At 39.9% G+C, this 13745-nt stretch overlaps 1 protein-coding gene across 3 annotated transcripts in view; it reads left to right on the top strand.

Moving 5' to 3' along the window:
* The window catches only part of TMEM156 (transmembrane protein 156), a 48706-nt gene extending 47147 nt beyond the window's left edge, over window positions 1-1559 (top strand). Inside the window, exon 6 of one of the 3 annotated variants that reach the window (XM_036112351.2) lies at window positions 965-1559. In XM_036112351.2, the coding sequence (XP_035968244.2) occupies window positions 965-1011 (47 nt within the window). In that variant the 3' untranslated portion in view covers window positions 1012-1559. The remainder of the gene's footprint in view (window positions 1-964) is intronic. The other 2 variants (XM_078068516.1, XM_036112342.2) reach the window with 2 other exon arrangements.
* Window positions 1560-13745: the final 12186 nt, after the last annotated feature.

Raw genomic sequence — 13745 nt, 5'->3', positions numbered from 1 at the left:
GGAATCAGAGTCTGCTATTGGCTCAGAAATTGCTAGGTAGACTAATGTAATCATAGAGTTGTTTTAATGAAATATTGTGCTCGATACCTCTCATTCTGGTCCTCCTCATTCTGGGATGCTTGACCTTGCATATGAAGAGATCCCCTTTGTTCATTCACCTAATGTTTTTTGAGCACTTACTGTATGTCCAGAATTCTGCTACTCATTGGCAAAATAACATGCAGTCAGTGGAGAAATCAGATTGAGGAATCTTAATTCCAATAGAGAGCCAATAACATGATAGAGGTATTCACAGGGGACTCAGGGAGCATAACGGAGAGACCCCCTCATTCAGAGGAAACGCTGCCTAGCATTTAGTAGGTGTTCAATAAGTATATGTTGAGTGGATGATTAAATCCCAACTTCTACGTCTCTTTAAAAGAAATTTGCATGAACACTTACACTTTCATTTTATAGAAAAGGAAATTAACCCAAACATACTGTAGTGACAGAAGCTCGAGGAGACCCTATGTTTCCTGGGTCCTAGGCTGAGAAGTTTGTAACCACTAACCACAGAGTCTTCCTAGGTTTATAACGGAGGCTCTATTGCCTAACACAGGATTGGAAAGAGCTCTTAATCAGTGATATTGGGGAGCACCTGGGTGGCTCAGTTGGCTAAGCATCTGCCTTTGGCTCAGGTCAAGATCCCGGGCTCCTGGGATGAAGCCTGGCATCAGGCTCCCTGCTGAGTGGGGAGTCAGCTTCTTCCTCTGCCCCTCCCCCCACTCATGCTCATTCTCTTATGCTCTCTCTCTCACAAAAAAATAAAATCTTAAAAAAAGTGATATTGGGAAGTTTTTTGGTATTCTTATAACACACAGTTTTAATAAATGATTTAAAAAAATTATTCTCCACTAATTCTTTTCAGGTAATACTTAACATTTTTGTGGTAATAATATTTGTCTTTTTTTTCTTCAATCTTCAGGATATCCGTCTGAATTCCTCTGGACCATTTGGACTGAACCCTTTTGAAGAATACTCATAACTTCATTTTGGGAATGAGTTAACTAGTAAATTTGTGGGTCCAGCTGAGGATTCACAATAGGAAACAGTAGGAATGCTGACTGGTTGATGAAAACTGGCTCAAGAGCATTCATTTGACCCATGAGATCAAAGAAATGAGAGTTTTTTCAGGAAGCCATCATGAGTCATGGAAAACAAGCTGATGAAACCCATGGAAACAACAAGGGAATGCTCACTGTCTTTGCTTATCTGTCATTATACAGCTTACAGTGGCCCCAAGATTTTGATTTTGAAAGGAACTAAAACCAGGGTCAAGGATGAAAATCTTTTCTCTCATTCGTCCACATTGCAGATTCTAATTTGATGGGTTTTCCTATACAGATGGATTTTTTCTATTTGGCAAATTACTTAAGAGGGCCTGGGTTGTTCGTTTATACATTTGTTTGGATTTATAAATGTTGCCTCCTTTTGGCACTGAGGATGTTTTAAAAAATTTCAAAGATACCAAAATAAAATGAATTTAAGTGAAATACTAAATGAAACGAGTATTTAAATCTAATAGCAAAATGTTTCTTCTGATTCTTCTTGGTGTTTGTATTTTTCAGAGCTATCACTGATGTCAAGAGTAATTATAGTTATTAATTACAATAAAAGCACATATAGACAAGAGGGCATCTCTCATCATTGAAAAATATAAAAATATCTTTCCAGAGTTAAGGTGGAATTTAATCTCCTGGCATCATTATAAGGTTACACTTGCTTGTCTGAGCAGATTTCTAGAGTTTAACTGCAGGGTCAGATTTACTATTAAGCAACCTAACCGGAATGAATGATTCAGCACAAAGAGGTTTTTTCCTGGTACTCTTTTTCTTTTCTTTCTTTTTGCTAGATCACAAACTGAGATTCTAACCATAACATTTAGGGATTGAAGATTTGGCAAATGGAATTCTAATAGTCTCACTTTTTATTGTCTCTGTGCACTTGATTAATAGGTGAGTCAGGCTCACGTCTGGGATTATTCAGCAGGAGTTTAGGGGTATCACACTCCATGAGGGATGGATATTATACAATTTCTGAGAGGCCAAATTATTGTTTCCTTGCACATTGCCTATTATGTTCAGACAAATGACTTGAAAATCAGTGGGAACTTGGCTTACAAAAGGCATAAATTAAGCTTCAAATTCTGTTAAATTGTGGCAGCTCTCTGGAAGCTAATTTCACTTATTTATTGAAATAATAGACTTTAATAGATAGTGCGAGCATTCGAACATTGTAGATGGCCTGCTGTCTGCCTACAAAGAGTCTATAATGTGGTAGAGGAGACAGGGCATGCATACTACTAATTATAATGCTAGACACAATAGGGTAAGATAAATGTCACGTACAGGCTTCACGCTTCTTTCTGAGAATTCACAGGCCAGTGAATCATATCTGGTTCGGGGTAAGCAGGGTAAGCTTTTCAAGTAAGTGGGTGTAAGCTGCGCTGAAGATGGTTTTTCTTGATCTTTCAGAAGAGGTCAAACTTCCCAAGTATACACTTTCTCAGCCCCCATAGCCCTTTTCATATCTGTTATTTATACTTATTTTTATGGTTATTAATTAATTCTGTTGCCCTTTCTAGACTGATTCTGCTCACCATAATATTCCTGGCAGCTGGTATGATGCTTGGTTCGCAGAAGCTTCTTAATACATATTTGTTGGAACAAAACCATTTACTGAGCCCCTGTACATCAGGCACATGCCCCGTAGAGTTTCACTTCTTCCTTATAAGGACTCCTGGAGACAGCTGTCATTGTCCCTGAGAACCTCACCAATTTGCCTATGGTCTCAGGAGTGATATGTGGATTCAGTCCTAGGTTGACGTGTCTCAAATATACTTTTGTACCTACTCTATGTTTAATAAAACCAAATTTTACAAAAGACAAATATCATATGAATTGCATTTTCCTTTCTTCCTCTTTCAGGAGATAGCTTCTCTCTTTTGCTCTCCCAACTATATTTCTTTCCCTTCATGTAAAACATGGTAGAATAAAGACTTGGGCTCAATTTTTTGTCAGTTTATTCTCATAATTTGACTTTGATTGCTTCCTTCCCTGTTTCTTTTTGATTTTACTTCTCTTTTCTGTCTACATCTTTCATAATCATCTCTAACTATTGGTGCTATTCTGATGGGTGGTGATCTTAGGACAATGAGTGGAAGGAAGGTCTTATATTTTTAAAATCTAAATAACGTATGTTATCAATTAACCTAGAGGTATGACAACCAAATCTTTGGCTGGGTTTAGAAACCCCTCTGTGAACTGGAAATCATGTACTTTAGTAAAGACAAAGTAGTCTAGACGTTTCTGTGATTTGAAGGGCAAGATGAAGTGTACATGCATGGGAAGGGGAAAATCAGAACATTTTGGTAAAAATATACTTCACAAAATCCTCTGGATGAGTTATTTTCCTTCCTGAGAGTTAAGGCTGTTCCCAGAGGGAAATATGGATTTAACATGGCTGCTTACTGGAAGAAAATCATTTTGTGGGCTATCAGTTGAGATACTTTCATCTGTAAATAATAACAGACCCAAGTCAAAATGCCTTAAATGATAAGATGTATTGTCTTACCTAACAGGAATTCTGAAGAGAATGCTTCCAGAATTGGTGAATTCAAGACCTCCTACCAAATGCACCCAGGTTTTCCCCCGACTTTCCTCTCTGCCATCATCTGACTTTTGTCTTCAGGGGTTCCCTCTTGTGGTTCCAAGAAGAGATGAAATGGTGGTGCCAGAGCGCCAGCAATCATCACGTGCTCAGCCCACAATGTCCTTTTTAAGAGTACAGAAACCTTTATAAGAAGCCTTCCCAGATTTCTCCTCATGTCAGAGCATCTAGAATTGGATCATGGATGTGCTCTTAAACCAACCAATGATAGGAAGGTATGGGACCATCGTGACAAATTTAGAAGTATCCAGATTTGCCTGGTTCTTAAGGAGGGGAGAGGAACTGACCATCAGAATCAAAACAGGGCTCTGCAAATATGGAAGAGGAGGAAGACTGGCAGGTGCCTCTGGGCACGTGCCTCCTCAATTCCAAGGAGATGTGCAGAGAGAAACTGGCTGAAAATAAAACCAAGGCTTGGTTTCTCCCCCAGAACAATCTCCTGTAACGTGCTAAGGCTATTCTTCAGGCATGTGTTGTTGCCCAAACTTTCGCGAAGAGTGTACGCAAAGTTGTCATGGTGTCATAATCTCCCTGCAAAGTTTTATTTATTTTCAGATGGACTGTAAAAATAGCCCATCTGTTTTCACACGGAAGAGTGATATCAGTGTGTGATATTACAAGAGCAGGCACAACATCCGTAGTGAAGAGCCACATAGTAGTCATGATCTTTCTTTCATACCTTATGCCAATTTCCTCTTAGGGAAATTACCTCTCACCCATGGAATGATGTCTTGATGGGACTGTAAATCAAAGTTTCTTGCCCATCAGCCAAGGGGTGACATGTGGCCAGAGCTAAACCAATTTGACCCTCCATGTCAGGACTTTGATTTACAGGTACAATGACATATGGGTGGAAAAAAACCGACTTGGGCTTATTCATTCCAGCAGCAGAGTTGAGTCATTCCAGCTTTTAGACGCCCCAGTACACCCCGAACTCCCACCAAACTGCCTTGGTTCTGAGACTGGTTCTCCAGCCTTCCCTTTGATTCTGTGAGCTCCCAATAATATCTTTGCAAAAGATCCTTTTCCTGCTTAACTTTCCAGACTTGGCTTCTGTTGCCTGCTGAATATAACATCTAACATCTACTTTATTTCATAAAGTCAGGATGTCTGAGCCGTAAGAAATCTTAGAGATCATCTGGTTAATGCCCTCATTTTCCAGGTGAGGAAACCAAAGCCCTGGAGGTTGAGGGTTTCAGCCAAGTTCATTTCGCAGACTGTCTGTGACAGAACTGAGATTAAGACAAGGTCTTCTTTGCCCGGGATCCTGGAGTCTGCTTTTTATTTTAATTCCTTTTTAGTACAAACCACAGCCTCCTTCTCTGTCTTTTCTCTCTCTCTCTCTGCAATGCTTAATAGAAAATGGTGGCCTAAAAATCTTCATTCTCTCCTCCCCCAACTGCCAATTTGCTTTGTACTGTTTAAAAACTTGTTTCAGAGATAGTCCTTTCTGGGATTTGGCATCTGGTAACGACAGGCATCAGTTTATATCCTTATATGGAGCCCTGATTCTTCCCAGCTATCTTTAAATGTTTATTTTCCCCTTACATGAAAATAATGTTGGGAAAGGAAGTGGTTTGCTCTGGGGAAGTGTATGGGCTGGGGTTCTCAAAGTGATTACTTACCACTAACAAGTCTGACTTCTAGCTGTGTGCATTTGGGGAGAGCCTTCCTTCCTGCACATTAAAAGATATATATCCGCTCTAAATTTTTCAATTGTTTAGGGCAGTCATAGCTCGTACAATCACTGCCTAAAGGGCCAAATGTTGGGGTAGGAGTTGGGGAGGGGATTAATAATAATACAGTAGTCTCCCCTTATCTGTGGGGGATATGTTCCAAGACCCTCAGTGGCTGCCTGAAACGGTGGATAGTACCAACCCCTATGTATATTATGTTCTTTCCTACACATATATACCTCAAGTTTAATTTCTAAACGAGGCACAGTAGGAGATTAACAACAATAACTAATCATTGAGAACAATTATTAACAATATACTATAACAAAAGTTATGAGAACATGGTGTCTCTCTTGAAAAAACTCACCGTACTGTACTCACCTTTCTTCCTGTAATGGTGTGAGATGATAAAATGCCTCCTTGATGAGATGAAGTGATGTGAACGACTTAGGCCTTGTGATGGAGCCTTAGGTTACCTTTGGCCGTGGGCCGATTCATTGGGAGGATCGTCTGTCTCCAGACCACCGGTAACTGATCCCAAGGCAAGTGAAACCCTGGATAAGGGGGAACGGCTGTAGCAGTAATTATGTGCCCGCCGCTATTGTAAGCACCTAGCAGGGATTAGTTGATGGGTTTTGTCTCATAACTCACAGCTGTACATTCTAGCCCCCTTTTGGAGAGTTCCAATGCAGAGTAACAGACTAAAACGTTTTCCATGTCCCTGTAGTTAAAAAAAATGTAAAGAAAAAGGTTTACTGACGGTTAAATACAGTTCTCAGGAAAAGCTTTTCCTTTTTCCTTCCCAATTATCCCTAAAGACCAGTATTGAATCAAGAGGTAAGGACTATTATCCATCACCCCAATTTACAGGTGAAAAAATTAAGGCAAAGAGAGGTTAAGTAACTTACTCAAGATCATGCAGCTATTAAGTGGCAGAGTTGAGGGGACCTGCGGTGGGTTAAGTCTCTGACTCTTTTAGGCTCAGGTCGTGATCTCAGGGTCCTGGGATTGAGCCCTGCCTCGGGCTTCACACTCAGCGTGGAATCTGCTAGAGATTCTCTCTCCCTCTCCCTCCCACTCGTGCTCTCACTCTCTCAAATAAATAAATAAATAAATCTTTTAAAAAAGTGGCAGAGTTGAGATTTGAACCCAGGTAGTTTAGGTTTCAAACTCCATGCTCTTAACCCTCTACTCTGTTGCATCTTAATCATCTCTTTACGTAGGGAAGAGTAGTTTCTTTTCCTTAGGAAAAAAAGTTGTCCGATACAGACCAATGCCTTTCATAAACACTTCTTTTTTTTTTTTTTAAGATTTTATTTATTTATCTGACAGAGAGAGACACAGCGAGAGAGGGAACACAAGCAGGGGGAGTGCGAGAGGGAGAAGCAGGCTTCCTGCTGAGCAGGGAGTCCGATGAGGGGCTCGATCCCAGGACCCCGGGATCATGACCTGAGCCGAAGGCAGACGCTTAACGACTGAGCCACCCAGGCGCTCCTCATAAACACTTCTAAGAGGGGTTCTGTATCATGAATCTCTGTGTTTCGACAATGCTTGCAGGGTACACTACACACAATACTCCACCACAAGAACTGCTCTGGTGCAAATGCTTCTCTTGTGTCTACCCATGTATCAAAGTACCTCCACAGAACTGCATTATTTGGTGGTTGTGAGAGGAATTGCACAGAAAGAAGCTTTTGGCTCCAGATGCTCATAAAATAGGCTCAACAAATAATTGTCTCATCAATTACTTAAAAAGAGTTAAAATCTTTTCACTCATTTCACGATCACCTATGGTGAGAGATAGTAATGACAATGCAAAAACACCCAAATATTGATGAAGAAAGGCTGTGAATCGAGTACCTGGAATGTCCCTTTCTGCTTACTGGGTTCAAAGCACATTTTTCGACTTGAAATTTGCTACACAGACACAGGAAATCATCATCTCTATTCCCCTCCCTATTTTGGCAAACGGACAATGTAAGTTTTATTTTTAAACAGTGTATCATAACAAAGTTCCACTATGTCAAAACAAACCAACGGTGCTTAATAATTACACCATAGTGAGATTTTTTTTCTTATTTTATTCTTTATTCAGAGGGAAAAATTCAGTAGGAAAAAAAGTTATTTTATAAACTTTCTATTTTATTCTAGCTATTTAAATAACAGACTCATACTAGAAGAAAAGTTCTCCATTATTCAGTAATTGTTGCTTTTTTTACAGAACAATTAGATTAATGTGAGCAATAAGAATCTTTTTCAATGGCATGTTTTAGTGCCAGAAATTCCATCAGAGACAGAAATCACATAGGCCATATTCTAGACAATGTGCTCATTTAAATGGGATGGATAGTGGTGGAGGAGCAATAGGGAGGTCAGACAAGGAGGTGAGAGGACAGTATCCTGCCTCTCTTGGGAACCAGTTGTACCAGCTCTGGGACCCAGGTTGGCCTACTGGTGTCCCAAACAAACCAGTGTTTGAGACTCCATCTTTCCTTCCTGTTTAATTAATACCACCACAATATTTGAGCAGCGTGGAACCTCCCCCACCATCTCAGCACTCAGACTTAATTTTTATTAGTTTTTTCAATGGAATTTACTTGGAGTACATTACCCATTAAAGCTTTGGATGGGCTCCCTTTTGATTATTAACATATTGCTGACGTGGAGGTCTTTTAGTTATTCATCCATTTGTTAATATAACAGCTACCTTATTCCAGGCACAGTCCCATAGCTGAGACAGGTAATGGAGACAATTATAATGCAGCCTGGAAAGGGCTGGGCTGGGGCTTAACTCCTTGAGGAACTGGTTTCATCCATCTTTGAAAATCCAGTACCAAGCCAGATGCCTGGAAATTACCAGAAATTACCCAATAAGTGTTTGTGGACTTAATGAATAGAGTGCTATGGGAACCCAGACAAGGGACACCTAAATGAAGGAGGAAGACAAAAGTGAGGGAAGACATCCTGGAGGAGGGGACGCAATCTGAGTCTTAAAGGATAAGTTGGCTAGGGTAGAAGGAACACATATAAAGGCACTTGGGCAAAGGTGTACAGAAAAGGGGGCCCTACTTCAAGATCTATGTGTCTTTCAAACACACATACATATGCATACACCCACACGTGGGCTGACATGAGGGAGACAGAAGTATGCTCTCTTTGCAAATAGTAATAACTATGCTATTCTCTATTTCAAGGACATTGCAGTAATTAATATGTGAAAGAGATGGGCTTTGTTAAGCTTGAGAATGTCAGAGTTCTGCAGGGGAAATTGACAATACTGTGATCTATTGTGATATTTTTCACACTATATAATTTGAGCTTGTAACTGCTTAACCAATTAAAGATTAAGCATGCAGGCCTTAAATGCTACCGCACAACTGAAAGAATGATTTACTACAGCAAAGGATATTGGAATAGAGGGAAGGCAGATTGCAATCAGAGGAGCACCACTGCAGGGTGCTGTTAACCGGTGCTCTGGAACGAGGCTTCCCTGTTCAACCTGGAGAAAAGTTGCACCGTAAATCCTCATTTTAGCGAGTTCCAGTACACAATAACTAACTAAAAGGTTTGGGAAGTCCCTATAGCTTAAAAAAGGTGTGTGTGTGTGGGGGGCTTATTAATGGTTGAACACCCTTCTCAGGAAAATCTTTTTTTTTCCCTTCTCAGTTATCCCTAAATACCAGTTTTTGAATCATTGTGGTAAGAGAAGACTGAGACACTGGAGGATTTATGGAATTTCATCCCACTTTTAATGTTATACTACAGCCAAATTTAAAAAGTTCAGACAAAAATCAATTCCATTAAAGCACGCTTTCATTTGTCTAATGATGCTATATTGATTTTGGAATGCATTGTTCTATGAAGTATTGTTCAATACTTTAATCCATGAAGGTCCTTCATAGGCTCCAGTCAATGCATGGTGGCAGTTGCATGTGTTCAATTGCCACTACAGAGAGGTGAGGGGGGCATGGTGCCAGGAGCAGCCTGCAAGAATCTCTGTGAGTTTGACCCTTGAGTTGGTGAGGAATTGATGAAAGTGCTGGAAAATGTAGGATCAGACTGTAAAGGTTTTTGTTTGGGTATTTTCCAGAATGCTGAGGCCAGCCAGTGAAGGTTTTAATCAGGGGAATAACCAGATTTGCACTCTCAGAGAGTCCATGCTGATACCACCTTCATGGAGAGGGACTGGGACCTGTGCTGACATCAGGTTGGTGTTATGGGGGAAGAGAAATAATCTCCCCTCTACCTTTCTGAGTTCTTAGCTGAGACTTTTGTAATAAAAGTCAGAATAACAAGAGAAAAACAAAAGGAAGTTTATTGTAACCTCGTGTAACATTAGAGATACCCAGGGGAAAATGAGTAACTCAAAGGGGTGGCTTAGAATTCAGGCTTAGATACCATCTTAATAGGGAAAGGGGAAGGAGATATAGGCCTCTTTGGGGAAAGTAAATGATTTTTAGGAAAAATGAGTGGGCCCTGAGAACAGATGGGAGGTATGACAGGTTGTGACGAAGTCTGCCTGTCACTTCCAGTCTCCTCTCCTGTAATAAGAATCAATCTTCTCTGGTTGATGAAACTCCAGGGGAAGGGATTTATGACAAGTGAATTCCTTTTTGGGGTTCTGTCTTTAGGCAGATAAGGGGAGTGCAGAGAAAGCCTTTCCCTGCATTTGCTGTTTTTCAAGTGCCTACAGCTCAAAATAATCAACATACCAAAGCAGCATATTTTGGGGTGGCACATCCTGAGCTCCTACAGTCATATACTGGGGTGTCATATTCTGCTACCCTTCAATATCTATCACACTAGTTCATAGAATGGATAAGAAGAAAGTGAAACAAGACTGAGGCAATGAGATGGAGGAAGATACACAAAGAAGTAAGCAATAGCACTTGGCAACTGACCAGACATTGAGGATGAAGAGAAGAAGCAGCCTAGGGTGACAGCTAGGCTTCTGGCAGAAGTAACACTGTGCATCCAACAGAGAATGTAGGAGGAGAAGGAGAGATGATGAATTCAATTTGGATGTGTTCAGATTATGTTTAGTGGGATATTCAAATACTGATGTACAGAGGTCTGGCAGGTAGGCAACTCTGGTTAGAATTTAGGAGTGATGTCAGGGTTCCAGGTAGAAATTTGGGTGGCATTAGCATACAGGTGGGTGTTTGCAAAAACCATGGATATACCTACTGGATTTCTTGGCTCAAACTGATTTACCTAATTTGGGATGGGAGAAGGGCAGAGTGAATTTCAAATTGAACCCAATTTTATTTTACTTGGTCTGCATAATAAATATTGTGGACCTACTGGATAGATAGATGAATGGATGGATGATTGAATGAACGACGGGTATAGGTTCATGAAAACCAATAGATGTTCTCTTTATCTCATGATTTGTTTCAGTTTTAGCTCTGGTTAAGAAAAAAAATAAAACAAACGTCTACCTCAAAGAGGCAAAAGGGCAACATTTGGATGCAAAACATGGAGGACTTTATGCCTGCCTTTAAAAATCAACAAGCCTTTCATTTTTTAAGCTAACTAGTTTCAGCCCATTTATGTATATTATTCTCATTAGGTATCAATGACCTAGCAATGACTGACCAACTGCTGCCTTTGCAGCAAATCCAGAAGGAGATGACCAGCTAAGTGACAGACTAGGTACTGTTCAGCAAGCAAACATGCTATTTTGCACAGGACTTCACTTGAGTAAATGTGAGTCTTCACATTCCTTGCCAAAGACCGAGTGGTTTTAAAAGAAAGAGAGATGTGGGATACAAGGTATTGGCTTGTAACACCCATATCTTATATAAATGGTCATGCTATGGTCCCAGGGCTGCAGGACAATCAAGACTCCTTAATAATCAATCACAACCCCATGAAGGCAACAAATGTCTAGGGCAGGATGGAAACAAGTCTTTCATTACCATTGAGGGATAATTTTTATCCTTGCCAGGGAAGGGTAGTTCTGACCCTTCATGAATTGTTGAGGAAATGCTTAAAATGTACAGTTGTGGCCCAAAGTGGCCAAAATGTTTTCACACCTCACTATCGGCACCAAATAGTTTGGGCAATGCCAAATAAATTACAAATCCATTTTGTAGTTCAGGAAGGTTATTAGGACTCAGATTCATTATCTACTGAGACTTTCCTTTACTTTCCATTTATTACTCTCCCTTGAGTGAAATGGAGCTGTAGGAGGAGAGCAGAGACCTCAATTCATTCAACCCTGACACATTATTCGTGTCTACAGTTTTGCCATAAATTTGGAGGAAAGACAGAAATTGCAAATGCAGGGATTTAAATCCCCTTGTGCTACATTTGTCAAGAAGAGCAGATTGTAAACTGCTTCTCGCAAATATGATATGCATTTGGGCATCAAGCTAATAACTCTGAATCACAGACTCATTTATTTGTGCGGTGTTTCCCTCCAGAAGTTTCTGAAATTGCTTCTGTTGCCATTATGTATCTCAGAGCTGTTTGGGTTTAGTAGGAAGATTACAGAGACTATCTGGCTAAGAAAGTTGGAGTCCATCTCCAATGAGATGGAAATGACAAATTTTTCTGTTTACATAATCACAGTCTTTACAAACTATGCATTTGGAATACTTGGCTTGGGCTTCTCTGAGGAAAGCAAAAAGAGATTTGTATAGTCATCCAACTTGTCTTAGAACCTTCTAGGAATATTGATGATGAAGAAATCCAAATCACGAAGAGGCCCTCACTCATACTTCTGACTCTTCTATTGAAAAATAATTTGTGTGTTTTATGCTTTAAGTCACTGGTAGGGCCCTATCCTCTTAGCTCCCTGATCAGAAGGAATTTTCTTTTGCTTCTTGTTTTGATTTTTTTTAAGTGGGGAGGGGCAAAGGGAGAGGGAGAGAGAGAATCTCAAGCAGGCTCCACACTCAGCTTAGAGCCCGATGCAGGGCTCGATCTCACAACCCTGAGATCATGACCTGAGCCAAAATCAAGAGAAGGATGTTTAACTGACTGAGCCACCCAGGCACCTCGCTTCTTGTTTTGATTTTTAAAAATGTTGTTTCATAAGTCATCCATTAATAGAATTTCATTATAAAAATATTTAATTATTACAAATAACACTGGAGTTCCCTGTGATTACTATGCCAAATCCTCTACCTTATCACAACACTTTCCACCCCTGGTCACAGCATTGTTGGTGGTTATATGTGTATCTTTCTAGATCTTCTTCTAGGGGTGTGTGTGTGTGTGTGTGTGTGTGTGTGTAGTATATCTTTGAGTGTGTGTGCATGTGTCATTTTAGATAAATATTCTACAAGTACCACCATATTGTGAATTTCTTTTTTTCATTCAATAATACATCTTGGAGATCTGTTAGTCCAGAGATCTCTTCCATCCTGCTATGGACTGAATATTTGCATCCCCCAGAATTCAGCCTAATCCCCAGTGTGATGATATTTGGAGATAGGACCTTTGGGAGGTAATTGGGTCATAAGAGGAGAACCCTCATGAATGGGATTACTGCCCTTATAAGAAGAGACACAAGAGAGCTTGCTTCCTGTCTCTCTCTGCTCTCTGTCATGTGAGGATATACTGAGAAGACAGTCATCTGCAAACCAGGACACCAGCTCTCACCAGACACTGGATCTGCCAGCACCTTGACCTTGGACTTACCAGCCTCCAGAACTGCAGAAATAAATGTTTGTTCTTCAAGCCACCCAGTCTGTGGTGTATTTGTTACAGCAACCCAAAATGACTAAGACACTTTCTTTTTATTCTTTTTAGCTGTTGCATACTATTCCACAGTATCAGTATACCTATAGTTACTTATTTAGGTGGTTTTAATTTTTCACCATAATCAACCCCTGCTTGATGAAGAGTCTTGAAAAATCTCTCATAGAGTGAATTCTTCTAAGTAAAAAATGCAATTCCATTCACCTTAATGGAAAAAATGTTTATATTTTTCTAAGCCTCCAAATCATATCCATTTGTCCTACAACATCAAATACCATTAAAATGGACAAAATTATTTCTATAGTTAACATTTCATAACATAACTCAACCAGACATTTTCTCATTAACTGCCCTATAATATGGCTGTTTCCATCCTCTCATTCAGTATTCACAAATCATACACTTAAGACTTTGATGTATTTGTTCATTCAACAAATAATTACTGAGCACCTACTAGGTGCCAAGCAACAGCATTGGGTCCTGGCAATATGGTAACAGACAAAAAAATCTGTCTTGTGGAATTTACATTCTAGTGCAAGAGATAGATAATAGACAAGTAAGATACAAAGGATGTTAGCTATGATACATCCTGAGGAGAAAAAAACTGCAGGGAAAGGGAATATGAAATATTGGGAAGGTTGCAATTTGAAC

Source organism: Halichoerus grypus, chromosome 3 (genome assembly GCF_964656455.1).
Source record: "Halichoerus grypus chromosome 3, mHalGry1.hap1.1, whole genome shotgun sequence".
NCBI lineage: Eukaryota > Metazoa > Chordata > Mammalia > Carnivora > Phocidae > Halichoerus > Halichoerus grypus.
The sequence above is the reverse complement of the archived record's forward strand: the minus strand, read 5'-3'. Positions and strand labels throughout refer to the sequence as shown.